Raw genomic sequence first — 18052 nt, 5'->3', positions numbered from 1 at the left:
GAGGTACAACTTTAGAGAATATGCAAAAAGGAACAAAACGTATCTGCTATAGTTATCAAAGGAGCCTGTGCAAAAATATTAATCGCCATCGCTTATAATGAATATTAGAAAAAATAAATCCTGTGCTGCAAAAGTGTAGACACCCCGGACCACCCTGATAAGCAGAAATCAGTACATAGGAATATTATGGTGGAAGAGTCTACGACTGATCTCTTACAGGTCTCTGATATGGAAATCCCCTGCACTAGCCTATGGTATGTATAGGCTGCTCCCTGTGATGGGCAGGGTTGACAGTGAGCGGCTCGCTCTTCCTGTTGTAGCCGGGTTGCTTGCCTTCTCCCCCCTCCTCCTCCTCCCTCCAAGTTCAGTTTCCATTTCACAGTCAGGGATTTAGTTCATTGACACTGTTCATCTCGCAGTCTATGCGAGAAAGCGCGTCGGACTGAAGACATGCAAACTATAGAGAAGGTAAGATTCAATGTAAGAGACATGAAAGGCAGAATCCAGGGGGAAATAAGAAAGTATGCAGAGATTTATAGCATTTATATGGAATTTATGCTTTTTTTTTTGGGGGGGGGGGGATGACCCCATATAGAGATACCAAGTCGACAAGTTTGCTGCATATTGCAAAGTCTAGAGGTCACTTTACTATCGGCTTCTAGCACTATGGGGAGTGTGGATTTTATCTGTATCTATATATAACGGTGCCGTGTCCTGAATATATTCCTTGTTTTTGTTATCACGTATAATTTATAGTTGACCACAATGGATAGTTGGGATCGAGATCCAGACCCCACTGAGACGGAGGAGTCGAGTCCGGACATACAGGACAATGTAAGTAAAGAATTTAAGGGATGCCATTATAGTGAAGTGCGGGTACCCCGGTGTATTACAGGGCACAACTCCAACCCAAAACTCTAACACACAACTCCAACCAGTGGTTATTATGGCAATGCATCTGCAAAAGAGACGAGTCCGGGTGTGCTTGTATACATCACTGCCCCCCAATATACAGGGATATTCTGGAGGGATTTGTGATATTAAGAAAGATTGGCATATACTTTATTAACAGATTTTGTGCTTCCAATATTGATGTGATAACCTCATCAATAGTAGATCAGTTGGGGCCGACTCTCAGCAGTCCACCGATCGGTTCTGACAAGGCTTTGTACACCGGAAAGCCTCACGCTTAGTAGTGACTCGGGGATTGCAGCTTTGTTGCATTCACTTAAACACAATAGAGTTCCCAAGATGGCTGCTATTAAATGTATGTCGTGCAGGAGTATGTAAACAAGAAAGAGGCAGAAGCGCTTGTCCGAACACCAAGACCCCTGCAAATGGCTGATCAGCAAGGGTGCCAAGAGTCAGACGCCTATTCATTCAGTATTGATGGCCTATACTAATAATAGATAACACCTTTAATACCAAAATACAGTGCAGCCCAAGCCACCGACTCCTCGATTTTGCCGTAAATTCTAATTTACAAAAAACAATAGCGTTTCCTTCCATTGAAAGTAAATATGTTACGAACTATATCTCCAATCAATAATACAATATGAGTAATTGTATAATATGTAATAATCAATTTATTCTGAAGCTGGAGTCAGTCAGGAACTTTTATTGCAACTCCAACTCTATCCAATACTGGTCCTGACTTCGACTCTGACTCCGCAGCCTTGGCTCTAGCACAGTGAAGCATTCTTGGTGGTGGGGATATGCCTTGTTACCCTCGGGGGTATGTGTCGCAGTGAGAGCTCCCCCAAAATGGTAGTTTGTGGGGTCTACTGGGGACTCTTCAGATCCCCGGAATATAATTAGCAAAGGCCCAGGGGAGGTGAATAACTATAACAAAGTGTTACTCACTGTTACTATTATACTCTGAAGAGACCCCAGAGTATCATTGTAATTAATGGGTGGCAAACCCCCAAAATTTTGCATTTGGACCAACCTGAAATTGTCAGAAATTCCTAAGAATGCCACTATGGGACATTATACTGTGTGCAGGGGCCACTATGAGACATTATACTGTGTGCAGGGGCCACTATGGGACATAATACTGTGTGCAGGGGCCACTGTGGGGTATAATACTGTGTGCAGGGGCCACTATGGGACATAATACTGTGTGCAGGGGCCACTATGGGGCATAATACTGTGTGCAGGGGCCACTATGGGACATAATACTGTGTGCACGGGACACTATGGGACATAATACTGTGTGCGGGGGCCACTATGGGGCATAATACTGTGTGCAGGGGCCACTATGGGGGATAATACTGTGTGCAGGGGCCACTATGGGGTATAATACTGTGTGCAGGGGCCACTATGGGGGATAATACTGTGTGCAGGGGCCACTATGGGACATAATACTGTGTGCAGGGGCCACTATGGGGGATAATACTGTGTGCAGGGGCCACTATGGGACATTATACTGTGAGCAGGGGCCACTATGGGACATTATACTGTGTGTAGAGGCCACTATGGGACATAATACTGTATGCAGGGGCCACTATGGGGGATAATACTGTGTGCAAGGACCACTATGGGACATAATACTGTGTGCAGGGGCCACTATGGGACATTATACTGTGTGGAGGGGCCACTATGGGACATAATACTGTGAGCAGGGGCCACTATGGGACATTATACTGTGTTCAGGGGCCACTATGGGGCATAATACTGTGTGCAGGGGCCGCTATGGAGGATAATACTGTGTGCAAGGACCACTATGGGACATAATACTGTGTGCAGGGGCCACTATGGGACATTATACTGTGTGGAGAGGCCACTATGGGACATAATACTGTGAGCAGGGGCCACTATGGGACATTATACTGTGTGCAGGGGCCACTATGGGGCATAATACTGTGTGCAGGGGCCACTATGGGGCATAATACTGTGTGCAGGGGCCGCTATGGGACATTATACTGTGTGGAGGGGCCACAATGGGACATTATACTGTGTAAGAGCTACAATAGGATATTATACTGTGTAAACAGTCACAATGGGGCATGATACTGCATGGAGGGGCTACTATAGGACATTATACTGTGTTGAAGGGCCACTATGGGACATTGTATTGTTTGGAGGGGCCATTATGGGACATTATACTGTGTAGAGAGGCCACTATGGGACATTATAGTGTTTATAGAGCTCCAACCTAAGCCTTAATTTATTAAAATGTATAAGTAATGACTTTGCTTGAGCAGATTTGGGACCGCTGGTCTGTAGCCCCCTTTAACCCCTTTAAGAGTCGGTTAGACTGGAAGCACAAGCGGGATTGAATGCCGGCCCGATGTTATGTTCCTGTTTTGTGGATTCCATAAAGGAAAGACTTAGTAGCAAGAGATTTCAGAGCGTCGGTCCATCAGCTTCTGTGTATTTTTGTAATGTCCTGTAACTCCTTTAATGGGGGGGTCACAATCTATATTCACTCTGGCGGCTGCTTCAACATTGAATATATAAAAATGGAAGAAGTAGCTGCCAGAACTCTGCAGCTTGTGTTACAAGTGGGCCAGGCCATTGGCCTTCTGTAGGACATGTCATATAGGAAGATTTGCTGCAGTATATGATGCACTTAAACTGATCATATCCTCATTGCAATTTCTTCTTCTTTTCTAGCAGAATAATAATTTGGATGTTCCCCAGAATATTCTGAGGAAAAGGTAAGTCTTCTTCATGAACCAGGGCTTGTAGCGGTGGTGGGGATTGTGGGGTTAGAGAGTAAGATCCCGGTGGGACGGGTGCCCTGCTCCAACTTCCCTTAGATACAGGGCGAAGAGAGACAACTAGATCAGTGCAGGTACTGGATCAGTGCAGGTACTAGATCAGTGCAGGTACTGGATCAGTGCAGGTACTGGATCAGTGCAGGTACTGGATCAGTGCAGGTACTAGATCAGTGCCCTTTACGTCATCATTTACATCATGGGTAAGATGAAACATGTTGTCATTTTTACTAATTTCTAGAAGCCAATACTGGCATTTTATGGGCCAATGTTCTTTGGTAGGAACTTAGCACTTTACTACTTCATGGCGTTTTATTGGTCAACTTCCTCATATTCATGCTTATATACAACAGTGGCTATCTATCCTCGCCACATTGGCGATTTTTTGACTTATAGAGTCCCGTTTGTTAGGCTGGTCTTACACGACCGTAATTTAAGTCCGTAATTGAGGGTTTTCAATTGCGGATACATATTCAGTGCGGCGTCTTACACCATCGGATATTTTATCCACGGTGTGCCGGAACGTAACTGAGGTCCGCACTGAATAGAGCAGGTGAAATCATGGCACTGCACGGACTCGCCCTTAGAACTCTATGAGTGAGTGCGGTAGGACACGGGCGTCTGCGGTGTCTATGTTGCTGATCAGCAACCAGTGTTGCTGGTCTGCAACTTGCGGACTGTAAAACCAATACGGTCATGTAAGACCAGCCTTAGAGCCGGCATTTTCTCTTATATGCATTGATCTATACTCATGATGGCGAACCTATGGCACGGGTGCCAGAGGCGGCACTCAGTTCCCTCTCTGTGGGCACCCATCTGTGGAACAGATTATACTGTGAAGCAAATTGTACTGTGTGGTGGACACTTTGCAGCCGATTATACTGTGTGGGGTCCACTGTGGAACAGATTGTACTGTGTAAGAGCCACTGTGGAGCAGATTATACTGTGTGGGGGCCACTGTGGAGCAGATTATACTGTGTGGGGGGCCACTGTGGAGCAGATTATACTGTGTGGGGGCCACTGTGGAGCAGATTATACTGTGTGGGGGGCCACTGTGGAGCAGATTATACTGTGTGGGGGCCACTGTGGAGCAGATTATACTGTGTGGAGGCCACTGTGGAGAAGATTATACTGTGTGGAGGTCACTGTGGAGCAGATAATACTGTGTGGGGGTCACTGTGGAGCAGATTGTACTGTGTGGGGTCCACTGTGGAACAGATTGTACTGTGTAAGAGCCACTGTGGAGCAGATTATACTGTGTGGGGGCCACTGTGGAGCAGATTATACTGTGTGGGGGGCCACTGTGGAGCAGATTATACTGTGTGGGGGCCACTGTGGAGCAGATTATACTGTGTGGGGGTCACTGTGGAGCAGAGTGTACTGTGTGGGGACCACTGTGGAGCAGATTATACTGTGTGGGGATCACTGTGGAGCAGATTGTACTGTGTGGTGTTCACTGTGGAGCAGATTGTACTGTGTAAGAGCCACTGTGGAGCAGATTATACTGTGTGGAGGTCACTGTGGAGCAGATTGTACTGTGTGGGGGTCACTGTGGAGCAGAGTATACTGTGTGGTATATACTATCAGCAAAAGTCCAGCTCATCCTTAAGTAAATGGATCTTATCCTGGGCTGCTCGGATGTGGACGGACTTCACTCCACATAATCCACAGTAGACAACAAGTAGAGGTTCCAGCGTCACCAAGTTTCTTTAAAAAATAACTTTTATTCGTCCATTAAAAAGACATTACAGCATACCACATAGTGGCAAGTATACACGTACAAAGATCTTGATTTGCTACGCGTTTCGGAACTTAGGTTTGTTTCTTCGTCATGGCCATGACGAACTGTGTGGTGTTCACTGTGGAGCAGATTATACTGTGTGGTGGCCACTGTGGAGCAGATTGTACTGTGTGGAGGTCACTGTGGAGCAGATTATACTGTGTGGGGGTCACTGTGGAGCAGATTGGACTGTGTGGGGGCCACTGTGGAGCAGATTGGACTGTGTGGGAGTCCTTCACAGTATCTATTTTTATTGCAGATATGATATTATTACAGGTAATAACAACATTATGTGGTCACTATCAACCAGATCTGTGCAATGTAAATAGTGAACATTAATTGTTCAAAAGTACCAAATGCAGTACAAAGTTGTTTGCAATATTGAAATCTCTGTAAAGCCCCATTCACACGACTGTATTTTGCGGGTCCTTTATTGTCCACAATTCTTAGCACTTTGCGATAAATTAGTGGGTTTTGGGTTGCAGTTTGGGCACTCGGTCTCTAAAAGGTTCACCATCACTGATCTATACTATTCATTTTGTATACTTGTCATTTGATATAGCTGGGTTCGTTTACTTGTACATGCATTGACATTCCCATGTTTTTGTATTTTTGCACGTGGGGTGATTCACCTAGGGTGTCTTAGATGTAGTGGTCTGGTTTTATATGCAGTCCTTTTTGTCCATTCGTGTGAATTTTATTGTAATTTGACTTTAATAAAGTTGTATTTATACTTTTGCATAATTAATTTTGTATATTTACTTTTTCAACTGTGAGTGTCATACTTACTTGGTTCTCTAGCCCTGTGTATCTCTTGCTTTGTATGGTAAGGACATATTTCAGGAGGGCCTGTATTGTTTTTGCAGCATATTTATTTCCATCTCTTTGTATTTGCTCTTCTTTGGTGCTATGCTTTTTTCTTATTGTTCAAGAATAAAATAGGCCTGGTCCTTAAAGGGAGTATTGTCACCAGAACCAGCATTGCAGATAGATAGGTTAGAGTCACTTATCATACAGTGTTTTTCTCTTATGAAAAGCTGCCTATCTACAGTAACCTATCTATCTGCAGGGCTGGGGTGATATGCTGGTTCTGGTGACACTAACCTATCTATCTGCAGGACTGGAGTGATATGCTGGTTCTGGTGACAGTAACCTATCTATCTGCAGGACTGGGGTGATATGCTGGTTCTGGTGACAGTAACCTATCTATCTGCAGGGCTGGGGTGATATGCTGGGTCTGGTGACAGTAACCTATCTATCTGCAGGGCTGGGGTGATATGCTGGTTCTGGTGACAGTAACCTATCTATCTGCAGGGCTGGGGTGATATGCTGGTTCTGGTGACAGTAACCTATCTATCTGCAGGGCTGGGGTGATATGCTGGTTCTGGTGACAGTAACCTATCTATCTGCAGGGCTGGGGTGATATGCTGGTTCTGGTGACAGTAACCTATCTATCTGCAGGGCTGGGGTGATATGCTGGGTCTGGTGACAGTAACCTATCTATCTGCAGGGCTGGGGTGATATGCTGGTTCTGGAGATAGTAACCTATCTATCTGCAGGGCTGGGGTGATATGCTGGTTCTGGTGACAGTAACCTATCTATCTGCGGGGCTGGGGTGATATGCTGGTACTGGTGACAGTAACCTATCTATCTGCAGGGCTGGGGTGATATGCTGGTTCTGGTGACAGTAACCTATCTATCTGCAGGGCTGGGATGATATGCTGGTACTGGTGACAGTAACCTATCTATCTGCAGGGCTGGGGTGATATGCTGGTTCTGGTGACAGTAACCTATCTATCTGCGGGGCTGGGGTGATATGCTGGTACTGGTGACAGTAACCTATCTATCTGCAGGGCTGGGGTGATATGCTGGTTCTGGTGACAGTAACCTATCTATCTGCAGGGCTGGGATGATATGCTGGTACTGGTGACAGTAACCTATCTATCTGCAGGGCTGGGGTGATATGCTGGTTCTGGTGACAGTAACCTATCTGCAGGGCTGGGGTGATATACTGGTACTGGTGACAGTAACCTATCTATCTGCAGGGCTGGGGTGATATGCTGGTACTGGTGACAGTAACCTATCTATCTGCAGGACTGGGGTGATATGCTGGTTCTGGTGACAGTAACCTATCTATCTGCAGGGCTGGGGTGATATGCTGGGTCTGGTGACAGTAACCTATCTGCAGGGCTGGGGTGATATGCTGGGTCTGGTGACAGTAGCCTATCTATCTGCAGGGCTGGGGTGATATGCTGGTACTGGTGACAGTAACCTATCTATCTGCAGGACTGGGGTGATATGCTGGGTCTGGTGACAGTAACCTATCTATCTGCAGGGCTGGGGTGATATGCTGGTTCTGGTGACAGACTCCCTTTAAGGAGTTCATACAGTACAGCTTCATGTTATCACCACATGTCCAGGACCAAATTTTCACCTTCTGTAAATAACAAGGCAATGTGACCAGTGAATGTGATATCACAGCTGACTGGCAGGAGACTCGCCAATCTAATATTGATTACTAATTCTAACGATAGATCATCAATATTTAAGGTCCTGGGGAACCCCTTTAAACACTGTGAAGTATGTATGTTAAGTATGTTTAATAATCTGCTCCGCATGGTAGGGAGGGATTGGTGACCTGTCAGTCTTATCTACAATATGGATTCTCTTCTGCAGGAAGCTTTACCTGAATAGCAAAAAGCAAAAGGAAAGCCTAATAAAAAGTGGAAATGTCTTTATTAAAGTCTTCATGCGTGTGCTGAAGGAGACACAGGATGATAAGGATGTCGTATGTCACTACATGGAACGGGTATGTGTCTGGTCAACTTTGAAGTCTTATGCAAATGAGGCAGTTGGTGCACTGGGGGCGGGCCTTCAGCCCTGGGAACACTGTTTTTGCTGCTCAAGTAGGATGGGTGATGTCATTGCAAGATGGGAGGAGTCTGAGCAGCAAGAGCAGTGCTCCAGGGAGCTGAAGGCCCGCCCTCAGGGCACCAGCGCCGTAAAAACGAAGCCCGTAAGAAAGTCGCACAAATGCAGTTTTTCTCCAATTCCACCCCATTCTGATTGTTTTTCCAGCTTCCCATTGTACAGAATAAATAATGGCGGCATCATGAAGAACAATTTGTCCTGCAAACATTAAGACCTCATATGGCTCTGGGAGCGGAGAAATAAAAAAGTTATGGGGTTTGGAAGGAGGGGAGTCCAAAATGAAAATCGGGGCAGGAAGGGGTTAAAAGTGAACAATTTGAAATAGGTTGAACCTGTCCCATGCCAAACTGGTTTGCATTCCTCCTGTAACTAATGGATCAGCTCTAGTTACACGATATTATCTATATAGAAAAAAAGTTTAAAAAAAAAAAGTTGCCGCTATCCCGCCCAAAGGCTCTAGTCCTGCCCCACAACCGTATGGGTTGTAGGTTATGGGTATTGCTAAAAACAAACAAAAAAAAACATGAAAAATGTGAAAGACAGACAGGTTTCTCCTCCTTCTTTTGTTTACATTTTCTCGGATATTAAAATAAGGAAGAAAACAACCAAAAATAAAAACAAAAATAAAGCCCACTGAAAATGGCGCAAAAATTATCTGAATAACCCAAAGGAAAAAAAAAATGTTATGAAAAAACCCCCCCAAAAGATAGGGAAAATGTAGCATAACATGGCGGCCATTTATATTAAAGGGATCCTATCTTTCTAACACATTTACACGTGGCAATAGCCTTAAGAAAGGCTATTCCTCTCCTACCTTTCGTTGTCTTCTCCGCGCCACCGTTCCGTAGGAATACCGTCTTTTGTCGGTATGCAAATGAGTTCTCTCACAGCACTGGGGGCGGGCCTCAGCGCTCAAACAGCACTGGTAGGCATCCCCAATGCTGCGAGAGAACTCTCTTCAGCGCCGCCTCCATCGTCATCAGGAACGCCCTCTTCTACCGGTGCAGGTTTCAGACTTCTACGCCTTGGGCCTCGAGCAGAGCAGACTGTGCATGCCAACAGGCCACAAGAAAATGGCCAGTTACACAGTATCGTAAGCGGCCATTTTCTCGTGGCCTGTGGACATGTGCAGTCTGCTCCGCCCAAGGCCTAGAAGCCTGAAAGCTGCGCCGGAAGAAGAGGCTGTTGCTAACGAAGATGGAGAGTGGGAGATGCCCCCAGTGCTGTGAGAGAACTCATTTGCATACCGACAAAAACCGGGATTCCTATGGAACGGCGGCGCGGAGAAGACAACGAAAGGTAGGAGAGGAATAGCCTTTCTTAAGGCTATTCCAACTTGTTACTCAGAAAAAAAAGTGTATGATAGGATCCTTTTAAGAAGGGGGTGGGGCGTTTGGTCTGAGAAGTTCTATCTGTGGACATATTCTATAAGCACACAACCTATCTATGACTTACCTATACGTCTCCTTCCAGGTCCTACATTGCATCTTCTTTCTGGGACATATTAACAAACCAAAAATCTCACCAGATAAGTTCCTTCCTGATGGACAGTACGAACCATTTAAAGCTCATTTCCCAAAGGCTTTCGTGGAGTACGACACCCATCTCCCCCGTTTCGGCCCTTACTCCATTCTTCTGGAATATGTAAGTGTCCTTATCTCACTACTACTCCTACAAGCTTACATGTGCATGCTACATAATGACTATCTCTGCAGGATGGGGGTCAATTCCGCATCATGGCGGCTCCTATAGCTGTATACACAGTGTTTGTTGAACACTATGTATACAGCAATCGGGAAGGCAGAAATTAATTCCACTTGTATATAGTAGTATATGAAAAGAAGAAGTGCTTGGCATAGCAAAGGTTTCATAAGTGCCTTACGCCACCTAAGACATGTCTTCCAAGAGGGATTAGCAAATTTTTTTGTGCTTAAGAAAAGCTATTCTTCTCCTACCTTTAGATGTCTTCTCTGCGCTGCCGTTCGGTAGAAATCTGGGTTTACTTCGGTATGCAAATGAGTTCTCCCGCAGCACTGGTGGCGTTCCCAATGCTGCGAGAGAACTCTCCAGTACCGCCTCCATCTTCTGGAACGGCCTCTCCCTGCGTCTTCTTCTGTCCTGGGTTTCAATCTAGGCATGTGCAGTCGGCTCTGCCCGAGGCCACAAGAAAATGGCTGCTTACACCAGTTTACTGTGTAAGCGGTCATTTTCTACCGAACGGCGGCGTGGAGAAGACATCTAAAGGGAGGAGAAGAATAACCTTTCTTAAGGCTATTCCTACGTGTTAGTCAGAAAAAAGGGTATCCAATGATAGGATCCCTTTAAAATGTTCCTGCAGTGGCACCATATCATATAATGTAGCAAATCGCACATTAACACTGATACATCCACATCCACCCCACACTCTGCTCTGTTACCTTCACACACCCTACACTCAATCCTGCTACCTCCATCCTTCCCCCATAATAAGCTGTACTACCTCCATCCTTCCTCCTTACTAAGCTCTGCTACCTCCATCCTTCCCCCATAATAAGCTCTGCTACCTCCATCCTTCCTCCATAGTAAGCTCTGCTACCTCCATCCTTCCCCCATAATAAGCTCTGCTACCTCCATCCTTGCCCATAGTAAGCTCTACTACCTCCATCCTTCCCCCATAATAAGCTCTGCTACCTCCATCCTTCCCCCACACTAAGCTCTGCTACCTCCATCCTTCCTCCTTACTAAGCTCTACTACCTCCATCCTTCCCCCACAGTAAGCTCTGCTACCTCCATCCTTCCCCCATAGTAAGCTCTGCTACCTCCATCCTTCCCCATACTAAGCTCTGCTACCTCCATCCTTCCCCCACACTAAGCTCTGCTACCTCCATGCTTCCCCATAGTAAGCTCTGCTACCTCCATCCTTCCCCCCATAGTAAGCTCTGCTACCTCCATCCTTCCCCATAGTAAGCTCTGCTACCTCCATCCTTCCCCCCATAGTAAGCTCTGCTACCTCCATCCTCCCCCATACTAAGCTCTGCTACCTCCATCCTTCCCCATACTAAGCTCTGCTACCTCCATCCTTCCCCCATAGTAAGCTCTGCTACCTCCATCCTTCCCCATACTAAGCTCTGCTACCTCCATCCTTCCCCCACACTAAGCTCTGCTACCTCCATACTTCCCCATAGTAAGCTCTGCTACCTCCATCCCCCCCATACTAAGCTCTGCTACCTCCATCCTTCCCCATAGTAAGCTCTGCTACCTCCATCCTTCCCCCCATAGTAAGCTCTGCTACCTCCATCCTCCCCCATACTAAGCTCTGCTACCTCCATCCTTCCCCATACTAAGCTCTGCTACCTCCATCCTTCCCCCATAGTAAGCTCTGCTACCTACATCCTTCCCCCATAGTAAGCTCTGCTACCTCCATCCTTCCCCCATAGTAAGCTCTGCTACCTCCATCCTTCCCCCACACTAAGCTCTGCTACCTCCATCCTTCCCCATACTAAGCTCTGCTACTTCCATCCTTCCCCATAGTAAGCTCTGCTACCTCCATCCTTCCCCCATAGTAAGCTCTGCTACCTCCATCCTTCCTCCTTACTAAGCTCTACTACCTCCATCCTTCCCCCACAGTAAGCTCTGCTACCTCCATCCTTCCCCCATAGTAAGCTCTGCTACCTCCATCCTTCCCCATACTAAGCTCTGCTACCTCCATCCTTCCCCCACACTAAGCTCTGCTACCTCCATACTTCCCCATAGTAAGCTCTGCTACCTCCATCCCCCCCATACTAAGCTCTGCTACCTCCATCCTTCCCCATAGTAAGCTCTGCTACCTCCATCCTTCCCCCCATAGTAAGCTCTGCTACCTCCATCCTTCCCCATACTAAGCTCTGCTACCTCCATACTTCCCCATACTAAGCTCTGCTACCTCCATCCTTCCCCGACACTAAGCTCTGCTACCTCCGTCCTTCCCCATACTAAGCTCTGCTACCTCCATCCTTCCCCCATAGTAAGCTCTGCTACCTCCATCCTTCCCCCATAGTAAGCTCTGCTACCTCCATCCTTCCCCATAGTAAGCTCTGCTACCTCCATCCTTCCCCATAGTAAGCTCTGCTACCTCCATCCTTCCCCCCATAGTAAGCTCTGCTACCTCCGTCCTTTCCCCATAATAAGCTCTGCTACCTCCACCCCCCCATACTAAGCTCTGCTACCTCCATCCTTCCCCATAGTAAGCTCTGCTACCTCCATCCTTCCCCCCATAGTAAGCTCTGCTACCTCCATCCTCCCCCATACTAAGCTCTGCTACCTCCATCCTTCCCCCATAGTAAGCTCTGCTACCTCCATCCTTCCCCCATAGTAAGCTCTGCTACCTCCATCCTTCCCCCATAGTAAGCTCTGCTACCTCCGTCCTTCCCCCATAATAAGCTCTGCTACCTCCATCCTTCCCCCATAGTAAGCTCTGCTATCGCCATCCTCCCCCCATAATAAGCTCTGCTACCTCCATCCTTCCCCATAGTAAGCTTTGCTACCTCCATCCTTCCCCCATACTAAGCTCTGCTACCTCCTTCCTTCCCCCATAATAAGCTCTGCTACCTCCATCCTCCCCCCATAGTAAGCTCTGCTACCTCCATCCTTCCCCCATAGTAAGCTCTGCTACCTCCATCCTCCCCCATACTAAGCTCTGCTACCTCCATGCTTCCTCCATACTAAGCTATGCTACCTCCATCCTTCCCTCATAGTAAGCTCTGCTACCTCCATCCTTCCCCCATAGTAAGCTCTGCTACCTCCATCCTTCCCCCATAGTAAGCTCTGCTACCTCCATCCTTCCCCCATAGTAAGCTCTGATACCTCCATCCTTCCCCCACACTAAGATCTGCTACCTCCATCCTCCCCCATACTAAGCTCTGCTACCTCCATCCTTCCCCCATAGTAAGTTCTGCTACCTCCATCCTCCCCCCATAGTAAGCTCTGCTACCTCCATCCTTCCTCCATACTAAGCTCTGCTACCTCCATCCTTCCCCCATAGTAAGCTCTGCTACCTCCATCCTTCCTCCATACTAAGCTCTGCTACCTCCATCCTTCCCCCATAGTAAGCTCTGCTATCTCCATCCTTCCTCCATAGTAAGCTCTGCTACCTCCATCCTTCCCCATACTAAGCTATGCTACCTCCATCCTTCCCCATACTAAGCTATGCTACCTCCATCCTTCCCCCATGGTAAGCTCTGCTACCTCCATCCTTCCCCATAGTAAGCTCTGCTACCTCCATCCTTCCCCATAGTAAGCTCTGCTACCTCCATCCTTCCCCATAGTAAGCTCTGCTACCTCCATCCTTCCCCATAGTAAGCTCTGCTACCTCCATCCTTCCCCCATAGTAAGCTCTGCTACCTCCATCCTTCCCCCATAGTAAGCTCTGCTACCTCCATCCTTCCCCATAGTAAGCTCTGCTACCTCCATCCTTCCCCATAGTAAGCTCTGCTACCTCCATCCTTCCCCATAGTAAGCTCTGCTACCTCCATCCTTCCCCATAGTAAGCTCTGCTACCTCCATCCTTCCCCATAGTAAGCTCTGCTACCTCCATCCTTCCCCCATAGTAAGCTCTGCTACCTCCATCCTTCCCCCATACTAAGCTCTGCTACCTCCATACTTCCCCATACTAAGCTCTGCTACCTCCATCCTCCCCCATACTAAGCTCTGCTACCTCCATCCTTCCCCATACTAAGCTCTGCTACCTCCATCCTTCCCCATAATAAGCTCTGCTACCTCCATCCTCCCCCATACTAAGCTCTGCTACCTCCATCCTTCCCCCATACTAAGCTCTGCTACCTCCATCCTTCCCCCATACTAAGCTCTGCTACCTCCATCCTTCCCCATAGTAAGCTCTGATACCTCCATCCTTCCCCCATAGTAAGCTCTGCTACCTCCATCCTTCCCCATAGTAAGCTCTGCTACCTCCATCCTTCCCCCATACTAAGCTCTGCTACCTCCATCCTTCCCCATACTAAGCTCTGCTACCTCCGTCCTTCCCCATACTAAGCTCTGCTACCTCCATCCTTCCCCCATAGTAAGCTCTGCTACCTCCATCCTTCCCCATACTAAGCTCTGCTACCTCCATCCTTCCCCCACACTAAGCTCTGCTACCTCCATACTTCCCCATAGTAAGCTCTGCTACCTCCATCCCCCCCATACTAAGCTCTGCTACCTCCATCCTTCCCCATAGTAAGCTCTGCTACCTCCATCCTTCCCCCCATAGTAAGCTCTGCTACCTCCATCCTCCCCCATACTAAGCTCTGCTACCTCCATCCTTCCCCATACTTAGCTCTGCTACCTCCATCCTTCCCCCATACTAAGCTCTGCTACCTCCATCCTTCCCCCATACTAAGCTCTGCTACCTCCATCCTTCCCCCATACTAAGTTCTGCTACCTCCATCCTTCCCCCATACTAAGCTCTGCTACTTCCATCCTTCCCCCATAGTAAGCTCTGCTACCTCCATCCTTCCCCATACTAAGCTCTGCTACCTCCATCCTTCCCCATACTAAGCTCTGCTACCTCCATCCTTCCCCATACTAAGCTCTGCTACCTCCATCCTTCCCCCATACTAAGCTCTGCTACCTCCATCCTTCCCCATACTAAGCTCTGCTACCTCCATTTTCCCCCATACTAAGCTCTGCTACCTCCATCCTTCCCCCATACTAAGCTCTGCTACCTCCATCCTTCCCCATAGTAAGCTCTGCTACCTCCATCCTTCCCCATAGTAAGCTCTGCTACCTCCATCCTTCCCCATAGTAAGCTCTGCTACCTCCATCCTTCCCCATAGTAAGCTCTGCTACCTCCATCCTTCCCCATAGTAAGCTCTGCTACCTCCATCCTTCCCCCATAGTAAGCTCTGCTACCTCCATCCTTCCCCCATAGTAAGCTCTGCTACCTCCATCCTTCCCCATAGTAAGCTCTGCTACCTCCATCCTTCCCCCATAGTAAGCTCTGCTACCTCCATCCTTCCCACATAGTAAGCTCTGCTACCGCCATCCTTCCCCATAGTAAGCTCTGCTACCTCCATCCTTCCCCCATAGTAAGCTCTGCTACCTCCATCCTTCCCCCATAGTAGGCTCTGCTACCTCCATCCTCCCCCATACTAAGTTCTGCTACCTCCATCCTTCCCCCACACTAAGCTCTGCTACCTCCATCCTTCCCCATAGTAAGCTCTGCTACCTCCATCCTTCCCCATAGTAAGCTCTGCTACCTCCATCCTTCCCCATAGTAAGCTCTGCTACCTCCATCCTTCCCCATAGTAAGCTCTGCTACCTCCATCCTTCCCCATAGTAAGCTCTGCTACCTCCATCCTTCCCCATAGTAAGCTCTGCTACCTCCATCCTTCCCCCATAGTAAGCTCTGCTACCTCCATCCTTCCCCCATACTAAGCTCTGCTACCTCCATCCTTCCCCATACTAAGCTCTGCTACCTCCATCCTCCCCCATACTGAGCTCTGCTACCTCCATCCTTCCCCATACTAAGCTCTGCTACCTCCATCCTTCCCCATAATAAGCTCTGCTACCTCCATCCTCCCCCATACTAAGCTCTGCTACCTCCATCCTTCCCCCATACTAAGCTCTGCTACCTCCATCCTTCCCCCATACTAAGCTCTGCTACCTCCATCCTTCCCCATACTAAGCTCTGCTACCTCCATCCTTCCCCATAGTAAGCTCTGATACCTCCATTCTTCCCCCATAGTAAGCTCTGCTACCTCCATCCTTCCCCATAGTAAGCTCTGCTACCTCCATCCTTCCCCCATACTAAGCCCTGCTACCTCCATCCTTCCCCATACTAAGCTCTGCTACCTCCGTCCTTCCCCATACTAAGCTCTGCTACCTCCATCCTTCCCCCATAGTAAGCTCTGCTACCTCCATCCTTCCCCATACTAAGCTCTGCTACCTCCATCCTTCCCCCACACTAAGCTCTGCTACCTCCATACTTCCCCATAGTAAGCTCTGCTACCTCCATCCCCCCCATACTAAGCTCTGCTACCTCCATCCTTCCCCATAGTAAGCTCTGCTACCTCCATCCTTCCCCCCATAGTAAGCTCTGCTACCTCCATCCTCCCCCATACTAAGCTCTGCTACCTCCATCCTTCCCCATACTAAGCTCTGCTACCTCCATCCTTCCCCCATACTAAGCTCTGCTACCTCCATCCTTCCCCCATACTAAGCTCTGCTACCTCCATCCTTCCCCCATACTAAGTTCTGCTACCTCCATCCTTCCCCCATACTAAGCTCTGCTACTTCCATCCTTCCCCCATAGTAAGCTCTGCTACCTCCATCCTTCCCCATACTAAGCTCTGCTACCTCCATCCTTCCCCATACTAAGCTCTGCTACCTCCATCCTTCCCCATACTAAGCTCTGCTACCTCCATCCTTCCCCCATACTAAGCTCTGCTACCTCCATCCTTCCCCATAGTAAGCTCTGCTACCTCCATCCTTCCCCATAGTAAGCTCTGCTACCTCCATCCTTCCCCATAGTAAGCTCTGCTACCTCCATCCTTCCCCATAGTAAGCTCTGCTACCTCCATCCTTCCCCATAGTAAGCTCTGCTACCTCCATCCTTCCCCCATAGTAAGCTCTGCTACCTCCATCCTTCCCCCATACTAAGCTCTGCTACCTCCATACTTCCCCATACTAAGCTCTGCTACCTCCATCCTCCCCCATACTAAGCTCTGCTACCTCCATCCTTCCCCATACTAAGCTCTGCTACCTCCATCCTTCCCCATAATAAGCTCTGCTACCTCCATCCTCCCCCATACTAAGCTCTGCTACCTCCATCCTTCCCCCATACTAAGCTCTGCTACCTCCATCCTTCCCCCATACTAAGCTCTGCTACCTCCATCCTTCCCCATACTAAGCTCTGCTACCTCCATCCTTCCCCATAGTAAGCTCTGCTACCTCCATCCTTCCCCCATAGTAAGCTCTGCTACCTCCATCCTTCCCCATAGTAAGCTCTGCTACCTCCATCCTTCCCCCATACTAAGCTCTGCTACCTCCATCCTTCCCCATACTAAGCTCTGCTACCTCCGTCCTTCCCCATACTAAGCTCTGCTACCTCCATCCTTCCCCCATAGTAAGCTCTGCTACCTCCATCCTTCCCCATACTAAGCTCTGCTACCTCCATCCTTCCCCCACACTAAGCTCTGCTACCTCCATACTTCCCCATAGTAAGCTCTGCTACCTCCATCCTTCCCCCATACTAAGCTCTGCTACCTCCATCCTTCCCCCATACTAAGCTCTGCTACCTCCATCCTTCCCCCATACTAAGTTCTGCTACCTCCATCCTTCCCCCATACTAAGCTCTGCTACTTCCATCCTTCCCCATAGTAAGCTCTGCTACCTCCATCCTTCCCCCCATAGTAAGCTCTGCTACCTCCATCCTCCCCCATACTAAGCTCTGCTACCTCCATCCTTCCCCATACTAAGCTCTGCTACCTCCATCCTTCCCCCATACTAAGCTCTGCTACCTCCATCCTTCCCCCATACTAAGCTCTGCTACCTCCATCCTTCCCCCATACTAAGTTCTGCTACCTCCATCCTTCCCCCATACTAAGCTCTGCTACTTCCATCCTTCCCCCATAGTAAGCTCTGCTACCTCCATCCTTCCCCATAC

At 48.3% G+C, this 18052-nt stretch overlaps 1 protein-coding gene across 1 annotated transcript in view; it reads left to right on the top strand.

The window, feature by feature from the left end:
* The first annotated feature begins 783 nt into the window (after positions 1-783).
* LOC142209260 (uncharacterized) overlaps positions 784-18052 on the top strand; it is a 28265-nt gene continuing 10996 nt past the window's right edge. Inside the window, exons 1-4 of the mRNA XM_075278191.1 lie at positions 784-834; positions 3619-3666; positions 8183-8311; positions 9907-10077. Coding sequence (XP_075134292.1) covers positions 8252-8311; positions 9907-10077 — 231 coding nt within the window. The 5' untranslated portion in view covers positions 784-834; positions 3619-3666; positions 8183-8251. The remainder of the gene's footprint in view (positions 835-3618; positions 3667-8182; positions 8312-9906; positions 10078-18052) is intronic.

Source organism: Leptodactylus fuscus, chromosome 6 (genome assembly GCF_031893055.1).
Source record: "Leptodactylus fuscus isolate aLepFus1 chromosome 6, aLepFus1.hap2, whole genome shotgun sequence".
NCBI classification, from domain to species: Eukaryota; Metazoa; Chordata; class Amphibia; order Anura; family Leptodactylidae; genus Leptodactylus; species Leptodactylus fuscus.
This window is presented reverse-complemented; position numbering and strand designations above follow the sequence as displayed.